The sequence below is a fragment of the Schistocerca gregaria genome, chromosome 2 (genome assembly GCF_023897955.1).
Source record: "Schistocerca gregaria isolate iqSchGreg1 chromosome 2, iqSchGreg1.2, whole genome shotgun sequence".
In the NCBI taxonomy this organism is placed as follows: domain Eukaryota; kingdom Metazoa; phylum Arthropoda; class Insecta; order Orthoptera; family Acrididae; genus Schistocerca; species Schistocerca gregaria.
Genome location: NC_064921.1, coordinates 377823768 through 377844538, shown reverse-complemented (window position 1 = coordinate 377844538; position 20771 = coordinate 377823768). Strand labels below are relative to the sequence as shown.

Sequence of the window (20771 nt, the reverse complement as noted above, 5' to 3'; positions counted from 1 at the left end):
TCAACGACCATCCAGCAGTCGTCAGCCGCGCTGGTGGAGGAATGTAACGCCACACTACAAGAACTCCTCACCAGTCTTGCAGCCAGCATGGGAACAGAGTCCCACCCAGCAGCTCGTGGTCTAGTGGCACCGAGCAAGGCGGTGCAGTGGTTAGCACACTTGACTCGCATTCGGGAGGACAACAGTTCAATCCCGCGTCCAGCCATCCTGATTTAGGTTTTCCGTGATTTCCCTAAATCGCGCCAGGCGAATGCCGGGACGGTTCCTTTGAAACGGCACGGCCGACTTCCTTCCCCGTCTTTCCCTAATCAGATGAAACTGATGACATCGCTGTTTGGTCTTCTCCCCCAACCAACCCAACCCAACACTCGGAACGGTCAATGGCACAAGAAGTTCCAGTGATGCCGGCATGGTAGTTCAATGTGTTCGGTCAGAGAGCTGGTTGGCCTCTGTAATAAAAAACTGAGTGGAAGGATCAACAAACGAACTTGGACGGATGTCATGTCACGTCCGAAACGACCAAATGAACAAAATGAAAAAAAAAAAAGTGGATGGCGTTACTACGTCTGGATCACGGGGTCCCGGGTTCAATTCCCACCCGGGTCGGGGACTGGGTGTTTGTGTTGTCCTCATCATCATTCAGGAAATGGCGACATTGTAACTGGAAAATTTGGGAAGCCTGTTCGGGCGCTGATGACAACGTTGTAAGCGCCCCAAAAACCAACATCATCATCAACAGCATTCCGCCTTTTTTTAATATACAGGGGACCGTCATAAACAGCGGTGATTTCAGTGTAATTATTGTCTCTGATTAAAAGAGTCATTTCTGCTCGTCTAACAGCCTATTTCTTTTATGTACTATTCTATAGCAGTTCTTTCTAAGTATGGTCCAAGTTTCTTCGAGCCGTTACTTCACATTGACACATCATGCGTAAGTTACTTTCATCATTAAGTTCTCACGAAATGGCCATGACAGGAAAATCATGAAACTTCGAGCTTATGAACACGGTTATCCATAATCGCTTCCCGCGCAGTTTTCATGAAGGATTCAGGGAAAGAGGGGGCAGGGCAGGGGGAGAAGTAGTTGTGGTACCCTGAGTAACCTTCGCTGAACTCTGTAAGATAATTTCTCATTATTGTACTCGGACCATGAAGTGACACAGAAGGCTAACAATCTTCAGGTGGACACCATACGTGATGATAGATCGCACTCTGTCGTCTTACAGTAGTTTGAATTTACTGAAGCTAAGCAGTAGTTTGCTGTTTCTAGTCTTACCTTTGTCAGATTGATGCTCCGATATCAATCTGCATTACTGTTCGCATAAAACGAAATAGACATTCCATATTAATGCGCAATGTTGACACGAGGATGAAGAATGTGAAGACCTGTGCCACAATGAGTTAAAAGAAAAAAGATATGATATACACACACGTCCCATCGACTCTGAAGTAATTCGTAACGAAGTAATATTTCGATCGGATAAGTATGTAAGAAGGAATTTATTACGCCCTTGTTCTAATAACCTTTCTGATATTCGGCTTCAGTGATTTAAGGAAATGACAGACACGTCACTAGTAAGATGAGATATGGTCAGAGACAAAACTGAATACTGGGAGAAGGTACACCTATACGTCAATATGGCGGATTATGTTTTAGAAGTAAAGTGAATAAGTAGAAGGAAAAAAAATTGAAATACATATGATCTTACGTTTAAGAGAACAGTTCATACAGTAAACGGAAGGTAGGTGGTTAATTGTTGAATTCGTTGAGAAGTGAAACGAAACGAATGTATCTCTTTAACATGCTTGTCCTCAGAGTATTTTAACTGGATTTTATTCGACCTGCAATTTAAGTTCCCTAGCGACAACCATTAGGCTCCCTATTAAGTTCTTAGTGTCTGATGATCCGTTTTCCGTGAAACCGTGATCAGATGATCAAGATCACCAAAAGATTACAAATTAATGTCCATGTAAGTTGACCAGTTACGTGTGTTCAGGGCACAGGTGAGAAGATGAGTATATGTGTTATCGTGAAATCCTACTTCATCTTATGTGTAAAGGGCTGTTGACGATGTCGTCGTCTCTGAAAGAGAAAAAGTAGAAAGTTGTAAGTGCAAGATGGACTGATCTTCTGTGGTGTGCCTGGTGCTGACATGGTATTTGTACTGAAGTAAGATGGACTGTAGTAAGTTTTAATGATGGGTTAAAAGGTGACTTCATATGCTTAGAGTGTGTTATGTTTGTTATGTCACTTTTATTCGCAACTTATTACAATTATTAAAATAAACTTTTCTTTGCATAAAAACTTATTTAAAATGTAGTAAAACACAATTACAGTAATTAGAAGGTAATTAATATGCAAATATTTTATTCAAAATTGCAAGAATAAAAGAATTAATTTTGAAGCAGAAGAGATAGATCTGCAACGTCTTGATTTAGGAGAGAGATAAAAAAACATTGTTCTGCCATTTTATAGAGAACAGATTCTCTGTATTTATGTTACTGATAAAGAGATTAGTTTACTCTACTTGACTGTAGCTTGAGCGTTAGTGACAATGGGAATATTTCATCATATCTCTTCTACGTCAAAATAAATATTCCATTAACTTTTTCAATCCAAATTACTTATAACTCTGTTAAATAGTGCATAATTTCTTTTTAAGTTCCATGAATTTTATGTAACAGATTTGCTATTTCCAGTTTCTAGTTATTAAATCAAGCAAATTCAGTTGAAATAATGAGTGCATATTCCTCAGACTATCTAAAAAGAAATTTATGGCAAATTAAGTTAAAGTATTTTAATGTTATTGTTTAAATTTCTAATTTATTGTTTAATGATGAATAATAGTTTTTTAAAAAATGAGTGTTGCGAAAAACAAACTGAAAAAAGATGTCCTACCTTTCACTCGCTCACTTTTATTTCTTGATATCTGTGGATATATGTACAATGGTACCAGAAATGAGAAAGAATGCAAGTGTGGCAAGCTACTACTATGCGAGGCACAGGATGCTGGGGGGTCTCAGGAGGGTCGCATGCAGCTACTCCCTCAGCTGCAGGCAAGTTGTGACGGCGGGCTCCTCATAATGCTCACCTGCACTTATCCGTAACTCAGCTGCAGATCTATGAAGCTTATTTGGCATGAAGCGCTTGAAGGTCAGATATTCGCTATATTAATGGGTAATCTTAGCTGACAAACAATGCACATTTCACTCATTACTTCACAAAAATCAGCTGCTAGTAGACTTTGTTCGTTTACTTTCTCACTGAATACAATGTATATTTGCTTATAAGGAAAAAAGTAGTTTCAGAGCGGCGAGTTTCCACGATTGCTATTAAAAGTGATGGTCGACTTCTACCTAAAAATAGTAAGATTCTTAAGTATGTTACTGATGTTAATGTTTCTCAAGATATCAGATCGTGTGTAGACATGAAACCACTATAGTCTTTCACCTAGAAAAACCAACAAAGGCCTGCCAGTTACTTCGCTTTAGTGGTTTAATAACGTGTGAAATTTTAGTTCGTAATGGTTTTGTACTATTTGTGGGCGTGTTGATCCCCAGAGCCAATAATTCAGATGAATTCAGAGCTTATTCTTTTGCTAATGTAAATAATTTCTTATCGAGGCATCAGTTTGACTCAGTTTTAGAGCTGAAATGAAATTACCCATGACGTCCTGACAAATGCCACCAATAAATCCTTCCAACTCTTAACAACGGTGTCAGAGAACACCTTCAGCTGAAAAATGTCTAAGTATACGCGACGTGCTGAGGACAATATCAAAACTACCCAGGATGCAATCAGAAAGATTCAGGCAGTTTAGGACGCCTTCTGCACATACACCTGAAGATATCAGAATCTTTACCGCAGAATTTCAAATCACAAATTTGTGGTATATACTAGTCGTGTTCTCTCTACAACATTGTCAATGTACTTTGTTTAGTAGGAGATAATGGGTGTGCTATTATAGTTCTTTCGGACACATCAACAAGAGAAATAACCTGATAGAGATACCAATACAATGTTAGTTACGAATGGAGGGTCAAGAGGATATCCGTCTTTGGTGATAACCGCAAATCATCTTGCACCTCTCATATTTCATGGCTTACAGCTAACACACTTGACAGATGTATTGAACAGATCGATGGTGATATGGTATATCAAATACAGAAATGGTCACGACAGACACTGAATTGAACACCATAATGTGTAGCCAGCGAAGGAATGATGTTTTATTCCTCTGTGTTCCAAATCAGTTCACGCATTCAGTGCTAATGGGTGCTTATAGGATAACGTGGAAATTTGTCTTTTGACTTTTGGCATGTACAGGTTGACAATTATTGAACTATATGACATAAAATTGCCATAACTTCTGAACGGTTTGCGCTAGGACTTTCAAATTGTACGGTTGGCTGTGGGGAATGATGGGAATTAGTATGGTCTGTGTGGTTTGGTTTAGAGACGAAGCCCACATTTATGAGTGTGGGGTTCGTCAATAAGCAAACCTGCACCATTGGGGGACTGAGAATCCGCATTTCGCGATCGAGAAGTCTCTTCACCCTCAACAGGTGACTGCATAGTGTGCAATGTCCAGTCACGGAATGATCGGTATGATATTCCTTGATGGCACGCCAACTACCAGACGATACGTGAAGGTTTTGGAAGACGACTTCGCTCCAATTATCCAAAGTGACCCTGATTTAGACAAGAGGTGTTTCATGCAAGACGGAGCTTGATCCCATCGCAGTAGGAGAGTGTTTGGGGACCAGATTCTGGCTCTGGGTGCCCAGAGGCCATTGGCATGGGCCTCGATTGGCCGCTATCTTCTCTGGAACTGAACACACGCGACTCCTTTTGTGGGAGTATATTACAGACAAGGTGTACATCAATAACACCAAAACCATTATTCAGCTGAAAACAGCCATTCAGAAGGTCATCGACAGCATCGATGTTCAGACACTTTAGCGGGTCATGCAGAATTTCGCTATTCGTCTACGCCACATAATCCCCAATGATGGCAGGCAAATCGAACATATCATATCCTAAACCTGAATATTCATAGCGACGCTTACATGTTGAATAAAGCGTGTATACTCCGCATTTTCTAACTAATATACGTTTTTTTCATACAATTCAATAATTGTCACCTTGTAAAAAGGTTATTTTGGTGGCATGAGGTGTGTTAAGTGAAACGCAGATGCTTATCGTCATTGGACTAACTGAGCATTGATCTTCACCCATTTGGAATATTAATCTGGCACTTACCAGAATGAACTTCCAAAGGAAACCAAGCATGTGCTGCTGTCTTCCAGGTAAAATGCCCATTCTATTTTAGTAACCCTTTGGAATTAGAAAACTGTAGCTTACTATTTTCAAGCCCATCTCTTTCTCGAGCTGCACTACTTATTCTGTTGAAATGGCTGGGAGGGACAAGCGAAGCCGATTTCGTAGCAATCTTTAAATTATTTCTGCTCCAGAGCCCTATTATCACAGAAATTTGAATGGAATTAAGCTACATGTTGAATTTGGAGACTATATTTCAAAGCAGGTTTGAGAGACACAATAGGCGCAAAATAAAGAAACAACCCACACTAGTCCATGTTTTAATGTTTGTTTCTGCCACAACCCTCAAACAGGGAAACAAGTACAAAAAACGCTTATCTATAAAGCGTAGAACTATTCAGATTCGGACTGTTTTTCAAGGGAAGTATGATTCAAAGCAAATTCACTGCAACTGCCATTGCTATTGCTTTCCATCAGACAGGATACGGCAAAATGTAGATCTATAAGGCCTTTAAATAGCGGCTCGAGAAAATTGCACACATCTTGAAGATGGTTGTTTCAAATCACTGTTCATATCGCTATACGTGCGTATACAGCTCACATGGATGAGAATATATGTGATGACAATACGATAACACAATAACATTGAACTTCTTCGATGTTAGTTGCTTTTTCACTTGTACTACTAAAATGCTTATGAGTTCCTTTAGCTCAAGATTGGACTGCAAATTATTGTACATGGAAACTTTTTCATTTGATTTCAAATAAAGAAAGAAATGGTGCGTTGGAGAGGAAGTAAGAGGAAATGGATCATTAATCGAGAAAGATAGTGCAAAGCAATTGTTGGCAGTACAGAGAGGAAAACGAAACAATAACGCCTAAGATTTTTGTATGGGTAACGACTGGATGAACAGTGTAGAAGAGAACAAAGAATATTAAGCTTTTTAGAGATATTTGATGCTACATTGCAAATTACGTTTGAGAATGCTACGTTTCAGCAATATAGGGACATAAATTAAATCCTATACTTACAACACTGTTTAGAGTGTGTGAGACGATTACAGTATCTGAAGAAACTATGAAAACATTAAGGAAAGTATGTCTCAAAAACACAGAAATTGTCAAAACATTAGTGGCGTTTTCTGAATTTCGAATGAACTAACTGCAATGAAATTTTAATATTAATAGTAATTGTAAAACAATATTTGAGGATCAGAAACTTACACAAATGTTTTGTTCTCTTGAACTTCACGCTCTTTAGCAGAAACAGCGGGAGTTACCGGTATTTATAATCCTTTCTAAGGATGTGAAGTTAACAGTACATCCAGAATACCAACATATTGTAGTAGAATACATTTCGAAAACGCAGTTCCTATTAGAAAGCCATTACACCATCCTTCAAATTTTCAGTGATAAATAGCAGAACAAGAAAAGATGTCCACCATCGTTATTGCTTCTTTTGCACCTTAGTAACAATGAAATGGGCAGACAATTTCTGACGAATTAAAAATGTGTCTAGGGTTCACGCGTAATGTTTTTTACTTGACTACTTTAGTGCAACAGCAGGACAATTAACAATAGTGTTAACGGTTAGCCAATACCTATCCAACTCAAAAGCAACGATTGTTGCAGAAAAGTAAACCAGGGACAAGAATGTCAGTTTACCAAATACCAAAGTATTAAAATGATTTATTTCCATGATGATAAAATACTTAAAAAGAGTTTGAAGTTAATGTCCTAAGTAGCGGTCTCTACATTCTAACGACACATAAATACTCTGAACTGAATGAAACTACTACATATATTGGCAATGACAAAAAACAGTTAAAACGCTGTTTCGGAAACAACTACCTGTTAGCTTTACGTGCTCTCAGAGTATCTACTTTTATTGAACCGAATATCATCTTCCGCTTCTAGTGATGTAATTGTGTAGCAAATGATTGTCGACCCACTGCGCAGTTTCGTTTATAGCTTAACACTGTACTCTGTTTATTTTTGGTTACATTTTTCTTAGCTGCATTTTCACAACTATTTTATCAAACGCCAGTTCTGCATAGCAAAGGAAGTGAGCTCATTGTAGTGACTATGTTCTCTGACTACACAGAAAAGAGTATGTGGTAGCTACTATTCCGTTTTTTAGTTACATTTTGCATAAACAATCAGAAACGCAGAGCGTGTATTATTTGCATTTTAATTAGACATAAAATAAAAAAAATTAAAATTCTCCTACGTAATACCCTCATTTCAAATGATTACTTTAAGTGCCGTGGTAAGTCACAGAAAATTATTTCAGCACTAGTAACAGTATTGGCATCCTGTTGGCATAAACCATTCAACCCCGTTAACAATAAAAAAAACAGCTATATTAGTTCCCATTAAGTGTCATTTAAGCAAGATGAATCAGATACCAACAGTTATTTTTGCTCAGCTTTACGTTGGTGTTGCTGTGTTACAATTTCTCACAGCTTTGTTTAATCGCGGCAAAATTATTCGTGAAGTTTGCACAAGACACAGGTGTAGTGTGATTGTTTTTCTTCAGTTTTCCTGTGTATGCAACTGTTCTTTGTAAAAGAAGAGAACATTCACCGTCTTCAGTAAATAACAATAGGCCAACATACGGTTTGAGGTGCCTTTTTAAAGTAACAGTAGCTAATATGCTCTTACCGTACTATTATTCACTCACAAAAAAGATGTATATTAGGTGTTTTCTATTTTAATTGTTAACCACACCTTAATTTGAACTTTTACAGTGTGCATATTCAAATTTCTTGCTGTTTGATTCCCCCACGAATATATATGTGAAAAGAAATATTGTAGCTCCATAATAATTTTATTGTTACAACTATGCAAATTTTGCAAATAGTTCGTCCACAGTATCAATTGCCTTCATACCTGTTAATGCGTATATGATGTCCTAAAGTTTTCAGCGCCACACTTCTTACTTTTCTGTTCTCGACAAAATTTTAATAGTTGGCTTGAGAAAGTCATAATCCTCTTTGTTATTTTTTAATAGTTACCTCCTTTCAGGCAAATCCTGTGCAAAACTCACTTATATGATAGCAAGTCTCCCACAAAGCTGTATGGTGTGACATGCTTCTATCTTATCAAAGTGTGTTTTGACTGAAATGGGGAATTATGCAGGAACCTATATACTGACTATCCAGGAAACCTGATTTTATGCCTTTCTGATGTACAGGTTTAGTATGAGCGCAAAGACAAACTCCTCCTTTGCCTGTGAAAGTTCTATATTCCCAACTACAGACAGAAATTTTCCATTTTTTTCCTATTTGTAATAGTTTTTGTGAAAGATGAGAATGACATAGCAGATTATACCTCATAAAGTGTTGCTGTTACTATCACAATAATACAAGGTGGCACAATTTATACTCCTTTCTGTTCCTTAAGGTGTATACAGTAAAATCAACACAGATTTGAAATTATATGCAATCTTTGATACATGTGGCATTCCCAGGAAACTTTTGGAAACAGAATGTGCTGAGAATACATTGATGAATGTTTCGATCTTAATTTTTTTTCATAATATTCTTTTATTTTTCTTTTGTTGGAAAATTTACCACATAAACACCAAGTATTTTTCAAGTGGCAAATAGTTGTTATTTTGTAGCTATATGTAATTGCAGTGCAGTGATACAGAGGGAAGAATTTCCACTCTGTTGTAATGAAAGATTTTGCCAAAGCATTTTTTATAAAGTTATTGTATTTAGTTTTTGACTTACCTAATTCTCTGTCAACAAAGGCATCTGTTTAATTTTAGACACCAGTCACCACCCAAATGTCACAGTTGCAACCGGATTGAAATTCTGCCTGCCAGAAAGGCACCCTTGTCTATGCACAATCCAAGCAGCTGCCTATATCTAAACAGTGCTGTCTCTGCTGCACTGGTCCTGCAGAACTGTAAGGTTGCTAGAAGCTGGAACACTGGGGTAAATTACTACTTGCTAGGCATGGCACTACAGGGTCATGCTGGCGAGCATGTGGGGACACGCCACTCACTGGTGAGACGTCACAGCAGGGCAGAGATGGAGCACATCACGATTGCCTCAGGATGAGGACGAATGCGATCACAAGGGCGAGGGCGAGGGGGGGCACCGCAGCCACCTTGCGGGGGCTTCCGCCACCTGTACCACATACAGCATGACACACTCATGTGTGGTAGCCAGTCTTGTGTCTAGTGGTCAGTTGGCTGAGCTGTCGTGTCAGCGATTTAGCCTCCTCTCCTGGGATTGGTGGCTGCTTCACTGCGTTTCCAATGTTACTGTGCTTGTAGAAGACTATACACAAGCACCTGTGTGCATTTTCTTAAATATGTGTATGTATTAACTTGCTAGTTAACAGTATAATTACAGTTTTAATGTAAAAAAAAATACACTCCTACTGCTTTAACAGCCACAAAATGAGAACATTGAAAGAATAATACATAATGATGAATAAGAAAAAATAAACTTTCTAGTTTTTCTAGCCTGTATCTAACAAGGAATTACATTCTTTAATAGCTTTCTCTAAACTGTAAACTAATAAATTCTTACATTACTATCTCATTGCCACACAACACATTTCCACAAATGTTCACAAAGGGTTTTGGTGCTTTGTATCAGATGGCTTTCTTGAAGTCTTTTTCTTCATTTTAGTGGGTATAAGAAGAATGATAGAAAAGTGTAATTATCATATACAACTTTCAAAGTGCAGCCCACACCATAACTGAAAACAACATATCCATCATGAAATGAGAAGCCGTTTAAACTGTCACAGTGTCATAGTGTAAAAAGAAAAATAAATTCTGAAATAAATCCATTCTTGTTCTTAAATTACAAAAATTACTGCTGAAATGAATTTTCTCACATATTGAGTAGCGTTGCTGTAATATTTGAATTTAATGCACAGACAAGATAGTATTTTCCCTATGCAAATATTTCAGAGTAAAATAAGTGTACAAACTGAGAGAAGAAATAAACAAAATTTACAAATACAGTTGATGGCCATTGTGTAGTATGTGTATTTAGTGTAGAATGCATGGAACTAAGAAGGTATTACCTTTCAGTCCAAATTTTCTTCTCTGTTTGATTAACTACCCACATATTACGTGAGAACTTTCTGTATAACAAGAAGAAATTTTTTCTTTCTTCCATGATAATCAAAATTGTTAGTGCAATGCTGAACTACTTGTATATAATGTATGAACTGTACACTTACAAGTGTAGCAATGTGCGCACAAGAACTTACATCCTTACTTAATAATAACTGACCTTTCTGCTTTGCCATAACTATTCTTTTTCATATTTCAATCACAAAATTAGCATATTAGTTTTCAATGGGTACAAAGAAATCTCCCTGTCTGAAACATAACTCCAGTCACAACATTCTCAATAGGTTCCTTGAACTTTTTGGTCGTGCAATGCACATACTAGAAATAAAACGGAAGTTATGAAAAATTATACAAATTATTTAAGAAATGAAGCTTCCTGGCAAAGTAAAATTGTGTGTTGAATTGAAACCAGAACTGGAAATTAGCTTTAGCAGGCAGTGATGACAGCTATCTAGGCTTGGCTCATGTGAAAGTTCTGAAAGCATACTTTCCTTGAAGTATCTACCAATGTATTACTTCCTCCTTTGCATATATATCACAAAAAGATTAGGAAGGTAAAATTAAATAGATTCAAGCTCGCATGGAAGCTTACCAACAATTGTACTTCCATCAAGACTTTCACAACTGGAACAGGAAAAGGGGAAAGTGACTGATACACAAAATACCCTCCACCACACACCAAAAGGTGGTTTGTGGAGTATAGGTGTACATGTGTTATATATGACTTGTCCTCATAGCTTTGCTTCTGCTAGTACCTCTTCCTAACTTTCCAAACTTCTCAGAACTCTTGCAACTGGAGTTTCAACTATTGCCCCTCATTTCTAAGAACTGCCTTTGTACCATTCCTAATTTAAGTAAAATGACCACTGAACCTAATTTTTCTAAATAAATTATATTGATTTATGTTATAAACACACAAACACACACACAAAATTTCTAGCTTTCGCAACCGACGGTTGTTTCTTCAGGAAAGAGGGAAGGAGAGGGAAAGAGGAAAGGATGTGGATTTTAAGGGAGAGGGTAAGGAGTCATTCCAATCCCGGAAGTGGAATGGCTTACCTTAGGGGGAAAAAGGACAGGTGTACACTCACATACACACACATACACACACATATCCATCCGCACATACACAGACACAAGTAGAGATTTGTAAAGGCAAAGAGTTCGGGCAGAGATGTCAGTCGAGGCGGAAGTACAGAGGCAAAGAAGTTGTTGAAAGACAGGTGAGGTATGAGCGGCGGCAACTTGAAATTAGCGGAGGTTGAGGCCTGGCGGATATCAAGAAGAGAGGATATACTGAAGGGCAAGTTCCCATCTCCGGAGTTCAGATAGGTTGGTGTTGGTGGGAAGTATCCAGATAACCCGGACGGTGTAACACTGTGCCAAGATGTGCTGGCTGTGCACCAAGGCATGTTTAGCAACAGGGTGATCCTCATCACCAGCAAACACTGTCTGCCTGTGTCCATTTATGCGAATGGACAGTTTGTTGCTGGTCATTCCCACATAGAAAGCGTCACAGTGTAGGCAGGTCAGTTGGTAAATCACGTGGGTGCTTTCACACGTGGCTCTGCCTTTGATCGTGTACACTTTCCGGGTTACAGGACTGGAGTAGGTGGTGGTGGGAGGGTGCATAGGACAGGTTTTATACCGGGGGCGGTTACAAGGGTAGGAGCCAGAGGGTAGGGAAGGTGGTTTGGGGATTTCATAGGGATGAACCAAGAGGTTACGAAGGTTAGGTGGATGGCGGAAAGACTCTTGGTGGGGTGGGGAGGATTTCATGAAGGATGGATCTCATTTCGGAGCAGGATTTTAGGAAGTCGTATCCCTGCTGGAGAGCCACATTCAGAGTTTGATCCAGTCCCGGAAAGTATCCTGTCACAAGTGGGGCACTTTTGGGGTTCTTCTGTGAGAGGTTCTGGGTTTGAGGGGATGAGGAAGTGGCTCTGGTTATTTGCTTCTGTACCAGGTCGGGAGGGTAGTTGCGGGATGCGAAAGCTGTTTTCAGGTTGTTGGTGTAATGGTTCAGGGATTCAGGACTGGAGCAGATTCGTTTGCCATGAAGACCTAGGCTGTAAGGAAGGGACTGTTTGATATGGAATGGGTGGCATCTGTCATAATGCCACTGACCTGCCTACACTGTGATGCTTTCTATGTGGGAATGACCAGCAACAAACTGTCCATTTGCATGAATGGACACAGGCAGACAGTGTTTGCTGGAAATGAGGATCACCCTGTGGCTAAACATGCCTTGGTGCACGGCCAGCACATCTTGGCACAGTGTTACACTGTCCGGGTTATCTGGATACTTCTCACCAACACCAACCTATCCAAACTCCAGAGATGGGAACTTGCCCGTCAGTATATCCTCTCTTCTCGATATCTGCCAGGCCTCAACCTCCACTAATTTCAAGTTGCTGCTGCTCATACCTCATCTGTCTTTCAACAACTTCTTTGCCTCTGTACTTCCACCTCGACTGACATCTCTGCCCGAACTCTTTGCCTTTACGAATGTCTGCTTGTGTCTGTGTATGTGCGGATGGAGATGTGTGTGTGTGTGTGTGTGTGTGCGCGAGTGTACACCTGTCCTTTTTCCCCCTAAGGTAAGTCTTTCCGCTTCCGGGATTGGAATGACTCCTTACCCTCTCCCTTAAAACCCACATCCTTTCGTCTTTCCCTCTCCTTCCCTCTTTCCTGAAGAAGCAACCATCGGTTGCGAAAACTAGAAATTTTGCGTGTGTGTTTTATTTATTGTTGCTGTCTACCGGCGCTTTCCCGCTTGGTAATTCTTGGAATCTTTGTTTTTAATATATTTTTCCCATGCGGAAGTTAGAGAGAGAGAGAGAGAGAGAGAGAGAGAGAGAGAGAGAGAGAGAGAGAGAGAATCAGTACATCTTGGTACACTATATGCACAGCTTTCTTTATGAGTGAAAAATCTATTTTAACAGCAGGGGAAAAGTGCTACAAAGTGATTACAGATACACAATTGCGATTTATGACTAATAACTTCAAGTGGACACTGACAATCATGTTGATCATACAGATCATAATAACCAGATTTAGAGTTTTATAAAGCTAATAAGGTGTTTTGTTCATTTGTTTCTGTTGGGAAGGGAGGGAGTGGTGTTGGAATTTGCAGCAATGACATGAAGATGGAGGGTAAATGTAGATGTAAGGAGTGTAAATGTCGGCAAGGGGTCATGTAGAGTGGAAAGCAAATGAAAGCATAATTTCAGTACAAGATGAGGATGGAGATTAAACATGATCAGTGAGTAACAAAAGTAACAAATACATCTTAGAATTCCAAGTCTTGGTCTTATTTACTTTATCTCAACACATAAACAGTTTCATCTTAAAAGCCAACATCAGATTTTATAAGGTAGTGAAACACAGAATGTGTAGTTAAAGACTACCGTATGCATTCTGTATTGCTGCATTATAGGATCTGATGAGATCTGTACACGTGAAACCATTTATCAACAATATTATGGAAAGGATAGATTGCTACTTACCCTAAAGATGACACACTCATTTGCAAACAGACACAGTGAAAAGGCTGTTACACATTTTAGCTGTTGGCCAAAACCTTCATCAGGAAAGAAAATGCACACATTCACACAAGCAAGCACCTCTCACTTATACATGAGCACTATCTCTGGTCGCTCCAGGCAGAATGCTGGCATTCTGGTCAGAATGACTGGAGATAGTGATCATGTGTGTGAGGTGTGCATGCTTGTGTGAATATGTGTGTTTTCTTTACTGAAGAAGGCTTTGGCCAAAAGATAAAATGTGTAACAGTCTTTCAATTGTACCTATATACAACCGAAGATGTCATCTTTACAGCGAGTTGCAATCTATCCTTTCTATAATGTTGCTGATATTCCTACTGGGACTTTCAGTTGTTTGAAATCAGTTATTTGTTCAAATAAAATAAAATGTGACAAAGACTGTGAATGCTATGACTTCATTAGACATAAAGGTCACTGTTGTCACTGTCAAAGTGACCTTATTTCAAATGGAACAAATATTAGAAGCAGCATTTCAAAGTGCAAAGTGTAAGTTTAGTTGATAGGGTATTGTAACATTTTATGGATGAAATTATTGTACTTACTGAAATGACAGGTCATAGCAAGATTGTTAGTACTGTAAAGGTTCAAAACTACCTAATTACACCAGTACCAGAGATTCATCAGAAGTACTTAAGATAATTTGTGGATTACATAAAAATGCAAAAAGACAGAAAGACAAAAATTGGAGTAGAGGTCATGAGAAAATGCAGTGTTCAAGAGATATGAGCAATTAAATTTTGCTGCATGATGAATCAGATTTTCAAGGAGTTAATAACCCACTTAAAAATTTTTTAGTTAACGGGCTCAGAAGAAAGACTAAGTAATAGAAAACTAATACACTGAGAAAAAGAAAAAATAGCCATCAGTGAGCATAACAGCTTGTAAGAAGCAAAATATGTTGAGGGAAAGAAAAAACTAACAATCTATGAGTAAGGAGAAAAAGAAAAAATAGACACACAGTGAATGGAAAGGGTGAAGGAAAAGGGATATTATTAGTGTGTCACAAAAATTAATATCTGATATTAGGAGATCAGGATGAGGGAGATGATAGGAGGAGGAGGAGGAGAAGGAGAAGAAGAAAACACAATAGGAGAAGACTACCATAAAATACATTAAGAGCAGTACTAATATTGACCTTAGTTAGATATGTACCATTGATAAGGAGAAGAGCTTTACTTGTCCATAACATACATGAAACACAACTTGACCAGAAGAAGGGATCCGTTGGTAGGACATGTTCTGAGACATCAAGGGATCACTAATTTAGTATTGGAGGGCAGCGTACAGGGTAAAAATCATAGAGGGAGACCAAGAGATGACTACACTAAGCAGATTCAGAAGGATGTGGGTTGCAGTGGGTTCTGGGAGATGAAGAAGCTGGCATAGGATAGAGTAGCATGGAGAGCTGCATCAAACCAGTCTCAGGACTGAAGACCACAACAACAACAACAAGTATATCTGATCAGTGACTGTGCAGCAACAATGTTTTTATTTTCTTATTTATATGTATCACATCTTTGTACTCAGACATCTCCATTGTCAGAGTAGCTCATTTGAGAACTGAGTTGAAATTAAAGACTTATGGAAATCTTTTTAAGAGATTAATTATTCATTTCTCCTCCTGTAGGTAAAAGTAGGCTACTTACCATTAGACAAAAAAGTTACAAGAAATTTGCTGTAAGGTTTTTTTTCCAAAAACAATTAGCCCAACATCTACATAAAAATTTAAGTAAACCAGATACACTTAAATCCTGATGGACAGAAATAGATTAGAGCCATGCTTTTCCTGACTTGAGTACAATGCACACTGGAAAAGATCTTCATCTATGAAGATTGTCTTTATGTTGGCAGTAAGATCAGGTGAGTCATGAACCCAGTTCTACCAACATCAAGAAAGTAGCTACTTACAAAGAAACATAATGGGCAGCTAACTAGCAATCTCAGTGACATATTTCACCTGAGAGTTCCACATGTAAAATGTGATGAATTTTTACATTTCCTTAGGGTCTTCTGTACAGACAACCAGAGTATCAGTGGTATTTGTGCAGTAGAGTGGTTTAATCAAGTTACTAATGTGATTGGAAAGTCTTTCAGCTGGAACATTTCAGTGTCAGTGGATGGTTTCCATGTAAGTATATGCGTAATTCTTAAGCATGTGAGAGGGTATAGAAGCATACTTCTATCCTTACCCTTTCTTTCTTTCTATGTAAATTTTTGTTAAGTGTTTGAGTTATAGGTTTTTGAAACTTGAAAATATGAAATATTTTATATCTGGGCACATACTTGTATAGCACTCTTTTTTAATTACCATGTATGTTAATCATTATGCAGAGTTTCTGATGCATCAGTGAAAACATAACCTGCATGTTACTATTTTGCTATGCAAGTGGCCTTTATTTCAGACAGATAACATGATATGAAACACTGAAGCATTGAAGACTACGTTTATCTAGGTTTCATTATTCTGAATTTAGCATGAATCCAAATAATGCTGCTTCATTAGTAAAACAATTTTCTACAATTGGGTACACATCTCTCCTGAGGCAAGAAACATAGCAGCTACCTGTAGACAAGAGAGGCTTAATAATCTGTGAACACCTACTGTCTTTGAGCAACTATGGGGCCTGAGAATTCTCATCATTTATACAGTGATGTATGTTATAAAAAAGTGACAACTTTGAAAGGAAAAAGACTACAACAACAGATCAAGAAGCCAATAAGCCATTTTCAGTCACGAGTGCAGTAAGGAGAAGCAAGAGAGAGATTTCTCTAAGCACATTCCATGTGATACAGCTGAAACAGCCTTTGATAGTGCAACTGTATTCAGTGCATGTATGATCTGTAATACCATTTGTACTAAATAAATTAAGAGCACTGCATTCAGAGAGTAGCCAGTGTTCAGATGGTTTTGGAGAAGGTGTTCCAGTGGGGTGGGGGGGGGGGGGGAGGGAGAGAGAGAGAGAGAGAGAGAGAGAGAGAGAGAGAGAGAGAGAGAGAGGGGGGGGGGGGATGTTCCTGAACTTTAGTGTCAAAGATGTAAAACTATTGTGTAGTGCCCAAAATCATGCAAATCAGTTAATTGACATAGAACAGTTATTTTAACCAATGACTGTGACTTCCATGATTGAAAAAGCTGCTGTAAATTGGTTCTAAATGAATGCTGGGAGAATCTTTTTATTTTATACGTCTGCTTCTGTTCACTCATCATTTATGATCTTAACAGCATCATCAAGTGTCATGTGCACTGCTTAAGGCTGCCAGTCTAATTAGTTTTTTTTCTGATTGTTAAACACCCTGTATTAATGATGTTGAATCAAAGACAGGCACAACAAAAAGACTGCTAAACAAGATGCTTTCAAAGGCCTTCTTCTGAATTAGGCAGCACATACACACACACACACACACACACACACACACACACACACACACACACACAGTTTGCACATATGTGACCACTGTCCCTGGCTGCCAGACTGTGAGCAACAGCACATGATGGGGGTGGGGGTGAGGAGGAGGCTGGAGGGGGGAGTGGTGAGGAAGGGAGGGATACAGAGTAGGGGCGAGAGAAGATAAAGTACTGCTTGTGGAAACATACAGGGATGAGGTGGGGAGATTGTAGGGCAGATAGGTGTAGTTGGGAGGTGAGACGTCCATCTGACATGACTGCATTTAGCTGGCCAACCCTCACCCAACCTCATCCGTGTATGTTTCCACAAGCAACGGTCTACTGTCCCCCACACCTACCTGCTATCCTTCCCCCCTTCCCACCCTAGCCTTCTTCTCCTTACCCCCACCACTCAGATCACTTTTTCCCTTACACACTGTTGCTCACAATCTGGCTTCGGCATCCAAAAGACACTGGTCACATGTGTGTGTGTGTGTATGTGTGTGTGTGTGTGTGTGTGTGTGTGTGTGTGTGTGTGTGTGTGTGTTTTGGTGAGGGGGAGGGGAAATTGGGGTCGGGTGCACACGTGTCTGCATGCGCATGCGTGTGTATGTTTTGTCTGATTCAGAAGAAGGTCTTTTGACTACAAGTTTAATTGTTTAGCAGTCTTTTAGTTGTGCCTGTCTGTGAGTCAACATCTCCACCATATGGTGAGTAGCATTCTATCCTTTTCATAATAATACCGTTATTCCATTCTGGATGTCCAGTGGTGTGATAAATTACATTTCAGTGCACAAATCTGAGAAAAATACCTTAAGATAGAGAATGATCAGAGTAACGTAAGGTACACGAGTCTAAATAGAAATTTTTTGTTATTGGTATTTACCTTACATAGAAGTCATTGGTTCAGAAGTTCATTTGGAATATGACAGAAGAGAAAACACCTAAAAAACATGATACCGGGCTGTGAACATTCACTGGTAACTCTGGTAACTTGTAGCATGAACACAGGTTTAGTTGATAAGGAAGTATCTAATGACTCTTCATTGACAGCAGTGTATAGTCTCATGGCAGAATAGTAGTAGTTTTCTGCTTGTGAAAAGTTTCATAGATAAAGAGTACACTGGGGCACTGGGAACACTCCTCTGATGTTGCTGAAATTATATAAGACAAACCAATGGCTAACATTGAACATTACATTTGAGAGTGGTAGTTCCAAAGAAGTATAATGCAGTGGTAATGATGAGCAACTGATAACAGTGATGGTGAAGAACAAGAGTGTACCCATTAACTGAACTGGGTGGTTCTGTTAGTTCTGTGGAAAAGGGAGAAGTGGGGGGAGAGCCATGATATCTTACAAAATAAAACTCAGAGGTATTGAAAAATTGTGTGTGTAGTAATCTCTAAAAATACTAGTGTTACCCTTTCTACAGCAGATTCTCACTGCTTCAATGCACTTAACTGACAGAGTGTAGTTTGCATGGGATTTCTACATACTATTTTTCTGTCAGGTTGGTAACATTTGAGATACATGTGAATACTTTCTATATTCTCATTCAAGTAGTTTGTGACACTGACTGGTAACACTAAAAAAAAATGCTTTAGGAACTGAAGGTGCAGTCCTATTGCAAGCTTTTAGAATCAGGAGCCATCTGGAGTTTGTAATAGCAAAGGATAGCTATAAACCGCAAAATAGTTTTGAAGTTACATAACAAATGATTGATGATACCCTTGCAAATAATCAATATCCATAACATTTGTATTGTAGCTTTGTTCAAAGTGACACGGAACTGGGATATCTGTCGATGTGATGGGACAGGATGTGAGATTGGTTTGTCAATATCACACTTTTTTGTGGGGGTTGGGGAATGAGAGAGACCTCCCCTCACAAAGCATACATTATTTGATGATGTCTTGAGTCATAGTTTATTAGGTAAGTTTGGTGAGGCTTCTTGTGGACAAGTTAATGTTACTCCTGTGCTCCTATAGAAACTTATATCTAGACATTTTAGCAAATGTTCAGGCTTCTTGTATCAGTTTTTCCATAACAGTTGATAAGTTAGCATAAGAGAGAGGGCAACAGAAAACAGAAGGGAGGTTAGCAGTTATACAGCATCATTCTTATAAAAGGAAGGAAGGATGGATGGATGGATTGATTTAAAATGGCATTAGTGATGAGGTCATTAGAGATGATGCACGAATTTTTATTGTGGAAAGAAAATATTAGGAGTGACCCTTTGAAACTAACCAACCCAGCTTCACAAAGATTTTATGTTGGGGAATTCTGGAAAAATTAAATAAGGATGAGAGTCAAGTGTCCTAACTGCTGCAGTAACTTGGGCAGTTACTTTTTCTTGAAGAATGGAAATCCAATGTATTAGTGTAATACTAAATAATTTAATTACCTCAAAAAGTCTGTGCACATTGCTGGACGTTTTTAGTTGGTACAGTATCAGTACTGATGATATCCACCGATTAGGTCAGTATTTTCTGTTACTGAAGAAAATGATGCTGTGGCATTGAATCTAATGCAGTAATGCTTGTATGAAAAGGAAGGAAGGAAGGAAGAGTTTTATCCAATTGATGTAGATGTAACTGAAGAGGAAGCTCAAGCTCAACTTGGGATGGGTATCAGCTATATCCTGCTCAGTGGAAGCGTCCCGAAACTTGCACTAAACGATGTACCAAAACCTCTGAAATCTAAATTACATTGGCTATATGGAGAACTGAAGTGCCGAATATGATGCAGGTGTCTTACTACTGCAATATTTTCCCCATTAAGACTGGTTTGTGTGCCTTTGTACATCTGAATTCCACACCATGCTATGAGGCATTAATAATAAAATTGTTCAGAGGAATCTATTGCTAGTTAACAGCATAGTCTTTGACAGAAGAGAAGCTGTCACTTTGTGCTTTGTCAAGCAAAGAAATAGTAAAAAAATAAAATAAAAAAATGAAAATTAAAAATAAAGTCCTTCATTTCGCCAAGCAGATGATGATGCTGGTGTTCTCACTGTGATGTTCTTAGCAAGCTTAAAAACAACAGAGTGCAGTTGGGTGCTTAAATTACGGTGTGGATATTCTAGTCAGTGAAGAGGAAAATAAAGTCTGATTTTTTCACTGTAAGGGTAGTCACAGAGAAGTGGTGTACAGAACAGTGCCCACTGCAAGTTGCATAAGAACTTAAAACAAGTTGCACAAGACTGAGGCAAGACAGTTCTTTTGTCCTAACAGTGGTCAATTACATCAGTCAAAATTCATACTGACAGTTAGGTTTGAGATTTATTGTGCAGTTATGTTATAATATTATCTTGTTTCATTTTACTGTACATAACTCTCAAAAACCAAGAGAGCAGAATTATGGTAAGTTTTCTGTGGATAAAGAGTGGGGATTACTTATGTGCCTCATTGGCAGAAGATAAGTGAAGCAAAAAA

General features: G+C 38.7%; 1 protein-coding gene across 4 annotated transcripts in view; it reads right to left on the bottom strand.

The window, feature by feature from the left end:
• LOC126320425 (CUB domain-containing protein 2) overlaps positions 1 to 20771 on the bottom strand; it is a 1159067-nt gene that overhangs the window by 14755 nt on the left and 1123541 nt on the right. Inside the window, exon 16 of one of the 4 annotated variants that reach the window (XM_049993913.1) lies at positions 9296 to 9420. In XM_049993913.1, the coding sequence (XP_049849870.1) occupies positions 9332 to 9420 (89 nt within the window). In that variant the 3' untranslated portion in view covers positions 9296 to 9331. Of the gene's footprint in view, positions 1 to 9295; positions 9421 to 9592; positions 10001 to 20771 lie in introns of those variants that run through there. The other 3 variants (XM_049993937.1, XM_049993929.1, XM_049993920.1) reach the window with 3 other exon arrangements.